The sequence below is a fragment of the Pelobates fuscus genome, chromosome 2, assembly GCF_036172605.1.
Source record: "Pelobates fuscus isolate aPelFus1 chromosome 2, aPelFus1.pri, whole genome shotgun sequence".
NCBI classification, from domain to species: domain Eukaryota; kingdom Metazoa; phylum Chordata; class Amphibia; order Anura; family Pelobatidae; genus Pelobates; species Pelobates fuscus.
Window position 1 is genome coordinate 36,088,281 of NC_086318.1, and position 16,624 is coordinate 36,104,904.

The window sequence follows — 16,624 nt, forward strand, 5'->3', positions numbered from 1 at the left end:
TCATGAAATCCTTATATTAAAAAAAAAAAAAATGATACTTGATATGGAGGGACGGTAGCAGAGTAAAGAGAAATTGCTTTAATATTTTTAGGCTTTTCTAAGTCTTAATTCATAGGCATATGGTGATTTTTATTTAAAGGACATGAAATTGTATCCACTAATCAAAGTTTGTTACTCAATCATATGCATAATCGTACGCAAATAATCTGGTGTACAGATCCAATCCCATCTGTACTGCTAATTAGTGATGTACCGAACTGTCCGCCGGCGAACAGTTCCCGGCGAAATTAGCGTGTTCGCGTTCGCCACGGCGGGCGGACACATGCGCAGTTCGATCCGCCCCTATTCATCATCATTGGGCAAACTTTGACCCTGTGCCTCTCGGTCAGCAGACACATTCCAGCCAATCAGCAGCACTCCCTCCCTTCCACACCCTCCAACCTCCCTCCCAGCATCCATTTTCGATTCATTCGGAAGATGCATGCTTAGTGAGAGGAGGGAAAGTTTAGCTGCTGCTGATTACATAGGGAAATTGATAGCTAGGCTAGGGTATTCAGTGTCCACTACAATCCTGAAGGACTCATCTGATCTCTGCTGTAAGGACAGCACCCCAAAAAGCCCTTTTTAGGGCTATAACATCAGGCTGCTTTTTTTTTTTTTTTTCCTGTGTAATGTAATTGCAGGTGCCTGCCTGCCAGCTTCTGTGTGAGGTTCACATTGGATACTGTGCCTATTTGCCCAGTGCCACCACTCATATCTGTTTTAACAATAGGTTAAGCTTTACATTTAAAATAAATATTTTTTTTTCACTGTAATAGAAGAGCAGTTGCCTGCCTGCCAGCTTCTGTGTGAGGTTCACATTGGATACTGTGCCTATTTGCCCAGTGCCACCACTCATGTCTGTTTTAACAATAGGTTAAGCTTTACATTTAAAATAAATATTTTTTTTTCACTGTAATAGAAGAGCAGTTGCCTGCCTGCCAGCTTCTGTGTGAGGTTCACATTGGATACTGTGCCTATTTGCCCAGTGCCACCACTCATATCTGTTTTAACAATAGGTTAAGCTTTACATTTAAAATAAATATTTTTTTTTCACTGTAATAGAAGAGCAGTTGCCTGCCTGCCAGCTTCTGTGTGAGGTTCACATTGGATACTGTGCCTATTTGCCCAGTGCCACCACTCATATCTGTTTTAACAATAGGTTAAGCTTTACATTTAAAATAAATATTTTTTTTTTCACTGTAATAGAAGAGCAGTTGCCTGCCTGCCAGCTTCTGTGTGAGGTTCACATTGGATACTGTGCCTATTTGCCCAGTGCCACCACTCATATCTGTTTTAACAATAGGTTAAGCTTTACATTTAAAATAAATATTTTTTTTTCACTGTAATAGAAGAGCAGTTGCCTGCCTGCCAGCTTCTGTGTGAGGTTCACATTGGATACTGTGCCTATTTGCCCAGTGCCACCACTCATGTCTGTTTTAACAATAGGTTAAGCTTTACATTTAAAATAAATATTTTTTTTTCACTGTAATAGAAGAGCAGTTGCCTGCCTGCCAGCTTCTGTGTGAGGTTCACATTGGATACTGTGCCTATTTGCCCAGTGCCACCACTCATATCTGTTTTAACAATAGGTTAAGCTTTACATTTAAAATAAATATTTTTTTTTCACTGTAATAGAAGAGCAGTTGCCTGCCTGCCAGCTTCTGTGTGAGGTTCACATTGGATACTGTGCCTATTTGCCCAGTGCCACCACTCATATCTGTTTTAACAATAGGTTAAGCTTTACATTTAAAATAAATATTTTTTTTTTCACTGTAATAGAAGAGCAGTTGCCTGCCTGCCAGCTTCTGTGTGAGGTTCACATTGGATACTGTGCCTATTTGCCCAGTGCCACCACTCATATCTGTTTTAACAATAGGTTAAGCTTTACATTTAAAATAAATATTTTTTTTTCACTGTAATAGAAAAGCAGTTAGTTGTCTGCAAGCGTCTGTGTTTCAGGCCTACTTCAGCGTGTGCTCTGCAGACCTGTGCCAGCGTGCTTTGACAGTTGCCAATCATATCTGGTGTCTCTATAGCGTGCTTTTACAACCAAAATGTTGTTTCCACTGTAATAGAAGAGCAGTTGCCTGCCTGCCAGCTTCTGTGTGAGGTTCACATTGGATACTGTGCCTATTTGCCCAGTGCCACCACTCATATCTGTTTTAACAATTGGTTAAGCTTTCGATTTAAAAGAAATAATTTTTTTTCACTGTAATAGAAATAGTGGGGACGTGGCCTGAAGCCGGAGCAAGATGGACGTGTCCAAGTGAAGCTCCGCTAGGACCACGAGGCCAATTGCTAACTACAGCATAAAAAAAGCCTGAAAGGCTTACCTGACCGAAGTACGTTGTTGGGGAGTCGATATGGACAAACGTGCCCAGAAGAAACAGCCCAGAAAGCCGGTGGAGCAGGGAGCGACGGTGTCCGACTTGTTCGCTGCCTCCCGCGCCATGCGATCAAGCACTCAAGATGGCGGACGGGAGAGCCCGATGGCGCCTCGCTCCCCTCCCAGCCCAGGCGCGGCGGCGGCCTCGGGTATCTCTGAGGCCAACGCTGCTCAGATTTTGGCTAAGTTGGCAGAGGTCCGGGGCTACCTGGCGGCCGAGATCACCAGGAACACCCACGAAGTTAAAGCCGAGATCCAGGCCTTGGGGGCGAGGACAGCGATGCTTGAGCAGCGTGTGGAGTCCACGGCCGTGGCCCACAACACTGCCTCAGCCCAGATTAACTGGCTCTCCGCTAGATTGACTGCAGTGGAATCTTCCCTGGATGATCTGGGGAACAGGTCCCGGAGAAATAATATCAGGCTTCGGGGCCTCCCTGAACAGGAGGGGGAAGGCCCGCTGATGGATGTCGTGACCAAGATCCTAAGGCCTCTGCTGCCAAACGTGCCGGACCATCAATGGCACATAGAGAGAGCGCCCGAGGGACGTGATTATCAAATTCCTGTTTTACCGGACGAAAGAAGCCCTCATGCTGCGTGGGAGGGAAAGCCCTATCCGATTTGGTGAGGCGGAACTTACCACGTTCCATGATCTGACTCCGGCTACCCTCCAAAAGCGAAGGCTGTGGCGCCCGGTGACGGGGCTACTGCAGAAACACGGTGTGAAATATGCCTGGGGCATCCCGTTCCGGCTGCTAGCCTTTCGAGATGGTCGCACTAAAATTCTGCATGCGGATGGTGACCCGGTGGAATTCCTGAAGGGTCTTGACATACGAGATCCTGTACCGTTGATGGAGCTCTCTCAGGCTGAGGAGGTGCTGTGCCCCCTCCCACGCGAGTGGTACGAGGCGGGTGAGTGAGGCACACGGATCTCGGCAGGTCCGGATGCTCGGGGAGTCAGCTGGAAGGGGAGCGCGCCGGCTGAAAGCCCAGGGGATGGTATGTAGGATGCGTGTGGGATGGCGGGTCCTGGGGCCTAGCCTGATACGGGGTGTCGTCATGGGGGCTCAGAATGGGAGCAGCAGTTAGGGCTGCAAGGGTTATTGCCGGAATTTGGCGTGTTTGGGGGGCATCCTCCCCTCGTTGGGTGGGTTAGGGTTGTTTTTCTTAGTTTTTTGTTTTTTTTTTCATCGAGCCGGACTGGGGTTGTTTTTGTTTTTTGTGTTTTTTTGTGTGTTTTTCCTTCACTGTCCCTCTCCTGTTGTCTGAGGGCAGCGGAGCTGGGTGGGGTCGATATTCCTTTTTGTGGGCGGAGGGGCCGTTGGGAGATGGGGTGAATGGGCTTTTATTCACCACTACTCCTCCCTACCACTGCCTCGGAGTGGGCCATGGAACTTCCGCACATCGCGGCATTGACTCCTCCTGGGGACTGGCTTATGTTCATACTTGTGTTTATTCGGGGGGCGGGGGGGGCGGGCACCTGGCTATTCCACTGTGTGATGTTATGTATTTATGCCTTGGCCCTGAGATCGTTTTTATTGGGGTGTGTTTGGGTGCCTGCTGGGTGCGGTGGCTTGCGTTGGGAGGCTCGCGGGACCTGCTCTGCTTGGCCCAGAGGGGATCCTTCCTTTGGGCCGGCGGGGTGAGTCGTGGGGCACCTAGATGGAACCCCTGGTGGTCGGTGCTGTGGTGGAGGGGGGGGGGAGGGCGGCGGGGGCGAGGGGCACGACGACTGGGGCTTCCTTCTGTATCATCCCCCCGTCGGCGGGTGGGGGTCATCTGGGAGGAATAACTGTTTTAATGTGTCAGGGGGTCCCTTGTTTGGCGGGGTCATACACTCCCGCTTTCTCCTCACCATTGTTTCATGTGTCCAGCTCTCTGTCCCATAGTGGATCCTGGAGCCCCCCTGTACGTCAAGGGACGGCGGTCAACACTTTTGTGTGCATTGTATTAGAGCGAGTTACAGCGCTGTGTCTCTTCTAGGTCCCTCATGCCACAGCGTTTTGCGCTGAGACCTCTCCCTCCCCCTGATTTCCGCTGGGACCCCCCTCCCCAGGCAAGCAGCAAAAAAAAAAGAAAAAAATAAAGAAAAAAAGGAAAAAAAGAAAAAAATATTTAAAAAAAAAAAAAAAAAAAAAAGAAAAAAAATAATAACCCCCAAAAATATATTACAATAAAAAAAGGGAAACAACAATAAATGGAAAGGAGAAAAAAAAAATACAATTGAAAATATAGTATTAGTTGTAGCAATGAAGTGTACTGAGTTTCATGCCCTACCCTAGCATTCCAGATTGCGCCCTTTGCTGTGCCCTTAATAGTAGCCTTGCTCACCCTGCATGGTAGCGCAGGTTATAAATATGTTATCTTTTTTATTGTGATGAAGATGACACTCTAGTAGTGTCTTTTTTGGCTGGTCCATGTCCCTAACATCCCAGGGGTCTTTAGTCTTTCTGGGGATGTTGGGACATCTACCCCCATTACGCCTGGCAATAGGTGAGACCAGGCGATATATGTACATAGTGTTTGGTTCTTTTCTTCTTTTCTCTTTTCTACTTTCTCTGTTTTCATTCCCTATTACCCTTTCTCCTTTTATGTCTCCTCTGGGGGGGGAGTCGATGGTTGCCCTGTTCTACTTGTCCATGTTTAGACGTATCGAACTGCTTAAACTCAGAGATATCTTGCAGGATAACTCATGCCTGTGAAACTAATATCCCTCAATGTTAAGGGCCTGAATGCCCCGAATAAAAGAAGACTTATGTTTAGGGAGCTAAAACGCATGAACCCCGACATTGCTTTCCTGCAGGAGACACACTTGCCAAAATCGGCAAAGTTTGCTCTTAAGGACCATACATTTAGGACCACGTACGAAGCCAGAGCCCTTAATAAGAGAAATGGCGTCGCCATTCTTGTGCATCATAGATGCCCGTTCAGGGTTAGCAAGGTTAGTACGGACCCGGGTGGACGCTACGTTATGGTCTCGGGGTCCTTACATTCCCAGGCTGTACATTTCCTTAATGTCTATGCCCCTAATGAGCCAGCCAGAGATTTCTGGGCGGAACTGACGCACATGGTGCTCACGCTGCCACACGGTATCGCTGTGGTAGGGGGGACTTTAACGCTGCTCCGACCCCAGCAATGGATAGGGGGCCGTGTAGGGGAGCTCCGCGGTCTCACAGGAGGGGGGGGGGCAGGACAAATTACTGCACACGTTCATGCAGCAAACAGGATTGGTAGACATATGGAGGGCACAACATACTGACGATATTGACTATACGTTTTATTCGTCACCTCACGGTACGTATTCTAGGATAGACCTCTTTTTGGTGAACTCACTAGCTATTCCCAAGGTCTCGGAATCCACGGTGGGTTCCATAACGTGGTCAGATCACGCTGATGTCTCCCTTACCTTGGATAAACTGAGTGTGGCATCCCCTTGGTCCTGGAAGCTAAATAGATCCTTACTTCAGGACCCAGGAGTCGTCGACGTCGTCCGTAGAGAACTCAAGGATTACTTCAACAGAGAAGCGGAGTCGGGGGTTTCGAAAACCACGATGTGGGCGGCTCATAAGTCTGTTATTAGGGGTATTCTGATTAGGGAAGCGACGCTGCAGAAAAGGCGGAAGTCTCAACTATTAACGTCCTTGCTGGCAACTTTAAGAACGGCAGAACAACGGCATAAGTCGGACCCTACGCCTCCTAACTTATTATTGGTACAAGACGTACGGCACTCGATCAGGGAACTGCTTCTAGACGACACCGCGAGAGCTATCGTATGGTCCAAACGCAACTACTATGAAAAGGCGAACAAGATGGATACTTTGTTGGCGAGGTCCCTTCGTCTGCGGCAACGGGGTACTCATATCACGAGGATCAAAAATGCAGCGGGAAAATATCAGACGAACCCCACAGAGATAGCCAAAGTGTTTACGGATTTTTTCACTAAGCTCTATAATCACTCTGCGGAGGACGGCGCGGACTCAGGTCGGGCCCTAGATAAGATACGGGCTTTCCTCTCTCGGTCACACCTTCCAAAGCTGGATATGGTCGCCTCGGCGGCCTTGGAGAATCCTATTACAGCTGACGAAATTGATGCAGCAATTTCCGCCTTGAAGAGCAACAAAGCGCCGGGCCCTGATGGTTTTGATGGCAGCTACTATAAGACCTTCCGTGAAGAGGTTCTGCCCCACTTGGAACCCTGGCTCAATGACTTGATGGATGGAGGGACACCTGATAGGGAGATGTCTTTAGCCAATATTGTTCTGTTGCCTAAACCAGGGAAGGACGACTCGGCTCCGGAAAATTTTCGCCCGATATCTCTAATAAATCACGACTCTAAAATTCTAGCTAATGTTTTGGCAGGCAGATTGAACCCGCTCCTTACAGGCCTGATACATCCGGACCAGGTTGGCTTTATTCCAGGTCGACAGCTTTTTGAAAACACGAGGCGTAATATTGACCTAATAGGGAGACAGGTTGCGAGGGGCACCCCGACACTGATGCTGTCACTAGATGCCGAGAAGGCGTTCGACAGGGTCAAGTGGGATTATTTATTCGAAGTATTATACCACTTCGGCTTGCCGGGCAGATTTGTGACTGCTGTTCAGGCGATGTACTCCAACGTTAAGGCGCAGATACAGATCTCAGGAGCGCGAGTCGCTCCGTTTCGCTTGAGCAACGGCACGAGACAGGGATGCTGTAACGCTCAATTATTGACAAGATGGAACACAACTGCAGATAACTGAAACTGAGAATGTTTTATTGCTTTAAATAAAGAAATAATCAAATTGAACTGTCTCTTTAATTCCTGGCAGAAAATAAGCAGCAGCAGAGTTGCAGTGGGTTTAGGGTAAGGCAGAATTAGTCCAACCAGAGAGGAGTTCCCAAATAGATATAATAAGTGGCAGTTGATTTATTAGTAATTGTTGGAAACAAAGTTATTAGTTTAGGTGGAGATGATAGTGAGTAAGCAGAGAAGTAAGATAGGTATTATCCAGCTTGAGCCAATTTGTTTACTTAGCTTTTGTAGGAGTGCTAGTCCAAATTGGTGAGATAGATTCCCACAGTGGATCGAGTTACAGCAAGCAAGAGAATATCCGAAAACAGTTCCGAGGTCGTAGGAGAGGAGAAGGAGGGTAAACGATTAAACAGTCCGGGTCCGATACACAGTAGAGGTAATAGGTAATTCAGATTTTGAAGTTTCGCGGGAGCTTTCAAGTTGATCCAGCACTGTGGTGTTGACGCGGTCTCCCTATGTATCCTGGGAGCAACCGCGTCAGAGGAGGGGGAGTGGCCGCGCTCCGTCTACCCGGAAGTCCACGGTTAGCGAATGCCGGAAGGTCTGACAGATGCCCACTTTCGCCACTGCTGTTTGTCCTCTCGCTGGAACCCCTCTTACACGCTATACGGGGGGCCCCGGGTATCAAAGGAGTTACTGTAGGGAATTCGCAATATGTGGTCTCGGGATTCAGCGGACGATGTATTGCTGACGCTCACTGACTCGAAAGCTTCCATGGCGGCTCTTACTGAGATATTAACGGTGTACGGCGAAGTTGCTGGCTATAAAGTCAATTTGGGAAAATCGAGTGCGATTCCTATAGGCGTACCAGAAGCCGAGGTTTCGTTTATAGCGGAGACTTACCATATCCGAATGGAGAAAAGTCAGATCAAATACTTAGGCATCTGGTTGACGGCGGACCCCTCCCAACTATATCAGCAGAATTATATTCCGCTGATAAGACAGTTGATCATCGACATGGAAAATTGGATTCATAAGCCGATCTCGTGGATCGGAAGGATACACACAGTGAAAATGAATGTACTGCCTCGGATACTTTTCTTGTTCCAGGCTCTTCTGGTCCATGTGACAAAATCTAACTTGGGGCCGCTTCAACAGGCCATAGGCAAGTTTGTTTGGCAAAATAGGCGCCATAGAATCTCTCGCAACGTTCTATATAGAGCAAAGGATAGGGGAGGCCTTGGCCTTCCGAACCTTTACTATTACTACGTGGCGGCCCAGTTGGCTCAAATAGCTTTGTGGCACTCACCCCCAGAGGAAAGGAGGTGGGTAGATTTGGAGTCCTCTATGATGGGCCAGGACCTACCTCAATTCCTTATGTGGACCCATAAAGAACAAAGACCAATTGATCGAGTGGCGTGCCCGGCGATACACGGCTCCCTTAAGATTTGGGACTCTGCCGCCGTTAAATATGGCCTGACCTCTGCCCTATCGCCCATGACCCCTTTCTTGAGAAACAAGGCTTTTTCGCCAGGATTGTATCCCCGAGATCTCAAGGGTATTGAGAACGCGGGGTTGCAAAGGTTTTGTGAATTGTTTGAAAATGGATCCTTTATTACGTTCGATGCGTTGCGGAGCAGAGTTCCGCTGCGTCCATTTGACTATTTTAGGTATCTTCAGCTCAGAGACTTTGCTTGTGATCCCTGGATCAAAACGGCAGCGCTGACTCCGTTGACTTTCTTTGAAAAGATGTGCAAAAGGGAACAGTTCCCGACAGGCCTTATATCCTGTTTGTACTCTCATTTAAGCTCACGCACTCTGGAATGGGGGGATCTTGTGTATACAGACCAGTGGGAGGCAGACCTCAATGAGATATTAGAGGGTGCAGAATGGCAAGATATTTGGGAGATGGCTGCAAAGTCTTCGGTTTGTGTCTCTCTGCAGGAACAATCTTACAAGACGATGTTTCGGTGGTACACCACCCCAGTGAAACTGTGCCGTATGGGGGTAAACCCAACGGACCTTTGCTGGAGGGGCTGCGGTCTTAAGGGAACTTATATTCACATGTGGTGGGACTGCGTAGAGGCTCAGGCCTATTGGAGACGGATTGCGGCTCTGCAGCAAGAAGTTTGTGGAAGGGAGGTTAAGTTAGATCCATGGGTGTATCTGCTATCCAGACCCATAGATGGTTGGACGAAAACGGAACAAGACCTCGTCCATAAAATAAACCTAGCTGCTAGGAGAGCGCTGGCGCAGGTGTGGCTGCAGAAGAGCTCGCCTACTATTGCGATCGTCAAACAAAAAATTAGAGATACTTTCCTGATGGATAAACTGACTGCTCAGGTCAGGGGGACACAGAGGAAATTTGATAAAATCTGGGACCCCTGGATAAATAGCACTGCGAACGCTTGAGCTGGGTCGGGAAACTTAGGGATCCCACTTGCGTGCAGGGTAGTAAATGAAGGGAGTGGAATATAGTACCTTGATCTGGCCACAGGGAAAGCTAACATTACCTACTGAGGGAGACAGTGGGGACAAAACGAAAAAAAAAAAAAAAAAAAACATTTTCAGGCACCTTATTCCTGGGCACTATTCCTCGGCCTACCCCCCCATCCCCCTACCTTTCCTACCCCTATGTCCTCTTTTTCTAAGTCCTCGATCCTCCGAGGTGCCTCTTATGCTCTTCTTTTCTTCTTTACCTCTACAATCTTTATTTGTTGATCAAGATCGCACATGCGGCTAATGCGTAGGGAACACCCGAAAAAAAAATAAGCGGACACGTTGTGTTTTCTGCACGGGGATTGGGTGTAATGTCCCTAATATTCTTTTTGCATTATAAACACGATCTTTCGTTAATGTCTGTTATCAGTTTACTGTTTTATATATTGAAAAAACCCAGACGGGATGTCCAAGCCTCCTTTGGACTGATGTTTACTCTGGAGATCGGGGACATGCTGATACTTAGCGATCTCTAAAAACGGAACTTTTTTGTTAATTTATTTTGCAAATGTAAAGTGTTCTAATCTCAGTGTATAGGCTTGTTTATGCTGATCGCAAAGTTGATGTATGTGAATTGCTTGAGATGTCTTGTACTGGAATAAATAAAGAATAAAAAAAAAAAAAAAAAAGAAGAGCAGTTAGTTGTCTGCAAGCGTCTGTGTTTCAGGCCTACTTCAGCGTGTGCTCTGCAGACCTGTGCCAGCGTGCTTTGACAGTTGCCAATCATATCTGGTGTCTCTTTAGCGTGCTTTTACAACCAAAATTTTGTTTCCACTGTAATAGAAGAGCAGTTGCCTGCCTGCCAGCTTCTGTGTGAGGTTCACATTGGATACTGTGCCTATTTGCCCAGTGCCACCACTCATATCTGTTTTAACAATAGGTTAAGCTTTACATTTAAAATAAATATTTTTCTTTCACTGTAATAGAAGAGCAGTTAGTTGTCTGCAAGCGTCTGTGTTTCAGGCCTACTTCAGCGTGTGCTCTGCAGACCTGTGCCAGCGTGCTTTGACAGTGCCTCTAAAGAGTCCTGTATTGTTATTTGTCGTCACTACCTTCCCACGTCGGGAAGATTTCTTGCACAGGGCACCCAAAGGCCTAAGGCTGGCCCTGCGCATGGGTCAGTGGCTCTGCACCAGACTTCCCTCCAATTGATCAAAGTTAAAGGATTTCAAGTGGACTGATTACAATTACAGGGCCTCTAAAGAGTCCTGTATTGTTATTTGTCGTCACTACCTTCCCGCGTCGGGAGTGGGTCATTTGCGCCCCTGCTGCCTTCCTTGCATGTGGTAGCTGTTTGTCAGGGATTTGTCAATCCATATCTGCCAAGTGACCCTATGTAGGAGGAACAGTCCCTATTCTGCTCTGTGTCACTGTGTATCAGGGATCATTAGGATAGGTGTCAATCCATATCTGCCAAGTGACCCTATGTAGGGGGAACAGTCCCTATTCTGCTCTGTGTCAGTGTGTATCAGGGGTTTTGAGGACAGGTGTCAATCCATATCTGCCAAGTGACCCTATGTAGGGGGAACAGTCTCTATTCTGCTCTGTGTCAGTGTGTATCAGGGGTTTTGAGGACAGGTGTCAATCCATATCTGCCAAGTGACCCTATGTAGGGGGAACAGTCTCTATTCTGCTCTGTGTCAGTGTGTATCAGGGATCATTAGGATAGGTGTCAATCCATATCTGCCAAGTGACCCTATGTAGGGGGAACAGTCTCTATTCTGCTCTGTGTCAGTGTGTATCATGGTCTCTGTGGACGGTGAACAGTCTCTATTCTGCTCTGTGTCAGTGTGTATCATGGTCTCTGTGGACAGGGAACAGTCTCTATTCTGCTCTGTGTCAGTGTGTATCAGGGGTTTTGAGGACAGGTGTCAATCCATATCTGCCAAGTGACCCTATGTAGGGGGAACAGTCTCTATTCTGCTCTGTGTCAGTGTGTATCAGGGGTTTTGAGGACAGGTGTCAATCCATATCTGCCAAGTGACCCTATGTAGGGGGAACAGTCTCTATTCTGCTCTGTGTCAGTGTGTATCAGGGCTGGGCTTTGAGGACAGGTGTCAATGTTAGGTGATTTCTGCCCTTTATGGATTAAAAGCAGACTCTGCATCAACTTTGCAATTTTCCATGGGAGTTTTGCCATGGATCCCCCTCTGGCATGCCACAGTCCAGGTGTTAGTCCCCTTGAAACAACTTTTCCATCACTATTGTGGCCAGAAAGAGTCCCTGTTGTTTTTAAAATTTGCCTGCCCATTGAAGTCAATGGCGGTTCGCGCGGTTCGCCGGTTCGCGAACATTTGCGGAAGTTCGCGTTCGCCGTTCGCGAACCGAAAATTCCGGGTTCGCGACAACACTACTGCTAATGAATCAGTATAAGAAACAAATAGAACAGCCATTGGATAAATATAAGTAACAGAATACAATTAATGTAAAGTAAAACAATTCAAAGTAAAACGGGAAAAAGAAAAAAAGCAAAGTGCACACACACATGCATATGTGCTGATCAGCCTCAATTGATGAATTAATAAAAACTATGAATGGTACAAGAAAATAAAAAAGTTGCTTAATAACATGTCTCATTTTCTTTATTTGCACCTTAACCATTCAAAATCAAGACAAATAAAATAACTGTGCAACTGTAATAAATAGTAAATAAAAATGCACATTTGCACAAAATACATATTAGTTAAATATATTAAGTCAACATGGTAACATAGTTCCCATTTGCTAACTCTCTATTTTAGAATACTAGTGCTATATATATAATAAGTGCTAATGGTTTGTTGATGTCTATTTTTTCTGTCATTTAATAATACATGTCCCCAAAAGTCAATTTTGTAAGACTATTGTTATATTATTTCACAGTTAATTTAATTAAATTTTATTTATAATTAATTCCACTGGGTCTCACGCAACATGTTTAAAATTCCAATTGACTTTTAAAAGCATGTTTCTTTTTGTGTTTTCAACATATATTTAACTTGACTTTTGCCAGTATTAGATATGTAGAAGGACAGACATACAGATATTGTACTTTAGCATGTAGGCATTAGAAGAAATGACTAATATCCCCTGTATCAGAAATATTCCCAACAGAGGTGGGCAGTATGAGTGGTACCCACTCACTCTGGGAATGAACCCTAGAAACATAACATAGAATAAAGAAAATAAGGAATTTATCCTGGGGTATTAATAAGTAGAAAGACTGATCTTTATTCCACTTTAGCATGTAATCTGAAAACTAAAATAGGAATGGAAGTGTTCTAAACTAAATGTTTTCTCTAATTAAAAAGACACCTTCTTACCTTAAAATAAGCCAGATGTGGTTTCTTTAAATCAACATTGTGTAAATTTCCAATGAATGGCAGACGTCTGGGACCAGGAGGAAATTTTTTTTGGGGGGGTTTACTGTTTTTATTCCAGTTGCTTGAAATACTGAAAATATATAGAGCAGCCAAAGTCAGAACTACACATATTGCAGTGTAAAGTGTTGTATCCATTGCTGTAGTGTTTAGTGATGCTTCAAGTTAACAGGTACAATTATCTGCTGCTTAAAAACACTGCTCTTAGAATATAAAGACTTTTTTTTCTCCGCCTTTGTTGGATATTTAAATGAGGTTAATATTGGGCAATAACCTAGCATCTGAAAATCAAATTGGTTCACATAAATAAATAAGTAACTCGGTGTTTGTGAGACAACCACAGATGCCTCAATATTAACATTTCATATTATTTCTCTGGAATAAAATAAGTGATTTTCTAAAATTCAGCAAAAATGCTACTTAGAAGTTTTGGTTTTGTTTGTTTTTTTGCAAGGCTTTTATCACAATACAAAACATAATCTAAAACATTGCCATAAGCAGACACACTGATATTTTAATAAATAATTAATCTAATCCATGTATCGTCAGTTTCAGATTAGTCTATTGTCAGAAATAGTATCACTGTGCAGCAGGAGAGAGGAAACTGCTCTGCATTAATCATTTTGACCAGACTCATTCCACCGGTCAGAATGTAGCAAAGTGTGTGAATCTTTTAGTCATGCCCAATGCACTTTTCCAGCATTACTAGGGATAGGATATTGATTAGTTAGATCAATGTCACCCCTGGAGTGGGTGTGAAAAGCATAAGCAATAAGAAAGAAACAGTTTTTTTTATGGCAAGTTCATATAAAAGCAAGAAAGAAGGCTGGGGGACCTGTCTTGCTTGCTTTTATATGTTGACTATAGTGTCCTTTTAATATTAAAAATTGTAGGAAGTGACAGTTCTACTTATACAATATACAAAAGCTTACTCACTCATTAAAAGACCATTATAGTGTTTGGAATTCAAACCTGTGTTCCTAACAATCACCCTAACTTATTAGGTTCCCTCTCCAAGGGCAGAGTAAAAATCTATATTTTTCTTACCATGATTCCAGTGCTGAGGCTCTCTCTGCACTTGCTAGTTCTCTTCTGCCCACACAGTCACGGCGCTGGTCTGTCCTAATGCACATGCATGGGGCTCACAGCCTGCACATTAAAGCTTCCCCATAGAGAAGCACTGATTCAATGCTTCTCTATGTGGAATTCGAAAACATTAGACGTCCTCAAGCAAAGCATGAGGACGTCCGGTGTCGTTTTACAGAGTAAAACACCATCAGGCACCAGGAAGTGCCTCTAACGGTTGCTTAGACAACCTCTAGCAGTGGACTTAACCCTGAAATTTAAACATTACAGTTTCTCAGTTAGAAAGGCCCTCAGCACCCAGATCGCGTCAATGAGATGAAGTGGTCTTGGTGCCTATTGTGGTGCCTTTGATACATTTTACACTGGTTCTCTGTTTTCACAACAACAATATATTTTTACACTTTGTTATATTAGTGTTTTCTGACAAGACCTTTCAAAATTGAAATGTCAAACATGAGAGCACATTCATGGTACTAAAATAAATGTACTTTTGTTAATATTTATTCTGGTTAAAATCTAATTATCTTTTAAGTAAAATGTATTGTTAATCCATTTGTGTATATTTTATTTTTTTTGGCTTCTCCTGTGTCAAACATTGGCTTAGCAGACTGGAGATGAAGGGATGGGGATCAGGAGTTACTATATCTGCTCTAAATGAGATTAAGTATTTATAGTGCCTAGAGTGTTCTATTAAAGACTTTTCTAAGCTGATTAATGTGCAGGTAATAATGTGAACCTTTCAAGTGTTCAAGGTCTGCCTAATACATACCTGTTTTATGTGAAAATAAGATGAACGTATCTTTTTTTGTGTATTTCAGTATTTTCTTTTTAGTGTAAAATAGCTTGTTGATGATTAGTACACCACAACATACACAGAGAGCTTATTTTTTTTACTTTTAGTACCTTGCTTTGCCCCATTGCAGTTCCCTCTCCTACTAGTCTAACAGCTCCATGCTAAGCAGCTAACCTCACAAAGAAAATTGCTGCAGTCAGGCAAGACATCTCAAAACGTTCTCCTCCCCATACTCATCCTTACCCTAGTCTGATCCTCATCTCTACAATATACTCATGCAAACCCACAACACTCTGCATCAGTTCCCATACCCATATATATGTCCTATTTCATCTAATGCTCTATCTCCCTGCTAGAATTTGCTCCAAGCTCCCTGAGAGTGTATACACAAGCCTGATTAACCTCCTTGGATCTAACTCTCTGCTTGAGCAACTTCAGTCTGGTTCCCTCACTCATCACTGTGTTCAAACAGCATTAACCAAAGTGAACTTTTACTTCATTGCTGCGAAATCCATGGTTCACTACTCTGCTCTAAATCTCCTTGAACTGTCCTCTGGTTTCAACACAACTTTTTTTTTTTTTACTCTTTATAACCTCCCACTACAGATTATGTTCTTTTCTGGCTCTACTCCTACCTCTCCCAGTACTTTTTTACTCTCATTCTGCCTTTTTCTCCACTCTGCAACCGTGTTGTTTTCAATATTTACTTTCTCTGTTCCTTTGGTTTCTAATATCACTTTTATGCTGATGACAGCTAAATCTATCAGTCTTCAGTTGCATCTCTGCTATTTCTAATTAGACAGCAGCTTATTTCCCTAAACTCAATCTCTCAGAACCGAAACAGAACTTTTTGCCTTTGTTCCTTCAAACTACTACCACTATTAACTCTACCCCACCAGTTCACTGCCTTGGTGTTCTCTTTGATTACAACCTCTTATTCACCCCTCATAGCCAGTAAGTCACCAAAACCTGTCACTTCCATCTTACAAATCTAGCCCACATCCTCTTCTACCTAACACGGGATCCAGCTAAGGTGCTTGTCCATACCACAATCATCTCCCATCTCGACTACTGGAAAACATTTCTCATTGACCTTACATAAACCCGGGAGGAACAATAGGGCATCACCCAAGCTATCATCCTTCATATCTTTAGTATTATTTATTTATTTATTTATTTATAAAATATTTTACCAGGAAAGATACATTGAGATTTATCTCGTTTTCAAGAATTGCAGACTTCTTCAGTTCAGGTATATTCAATTTTGTGAATTGCTAACTTGCTATGTTTGTGTAGCAAAAAAAAGCAAAGAAAATAACACATATACAGAAGTGTGATAAGGCTGGACAACTGAGTCTGCAGTTAAAGTACAGGCATTCCGAATAAAAAACATATGCAAAAACACAGAAGTCTAAATTTAGAGGGGAGCTGAGTACATTGATTCCACCTCTTTTCAAAATGTCAAAAGTACATATTGGTCAGAAGTGTGATAGAATTTATCTTGATTCCAAGGCTCAAGCTTATAGGTGTCATATACTGATATCCTATATTAACCCCTTAAGACCGGAGGGCGTACTATTACGTCCTTTTAAAAGCGGCTCTAAACGCCGCAGGGCGTAATAGTACGCCCTCCGGTTTTTAGTAACTTACCCGGTCGCCGGCGGTCCCACGCCGGCGATCGCGGTTGGGGGGACTCCCAGGGAGCCCCCCCGCGGCACATCTTCCTC

General features: G+C 44.4%; 1 protein-coding gene across 1 annotated transcript in view; it reads right to left on the bottom strand.

Annotated features, from left to right (window-relative positions):
* Positions 1-13,188, bottom strand: part of LOC134586524 (cytochrome P450 2K1-like) — a 106,027-nt gene extending 92,839 nt beyond the window's left edge. Inside the window, exon 1 of the mRNA XM_063442082.1 lies at positions 12,962-13,188. Coding sequence (XP_063298152.1) covers positions 12,962-13,156 — 195 coding nt within the window. The 5' untranslated portion in view covers positions 13,157-13,188. The remainder of the gene's footprint in view (positions 1-12,961) is intronic.
* Positions 13,189-16,624: the final 3,436 nt, after the last annotated feature.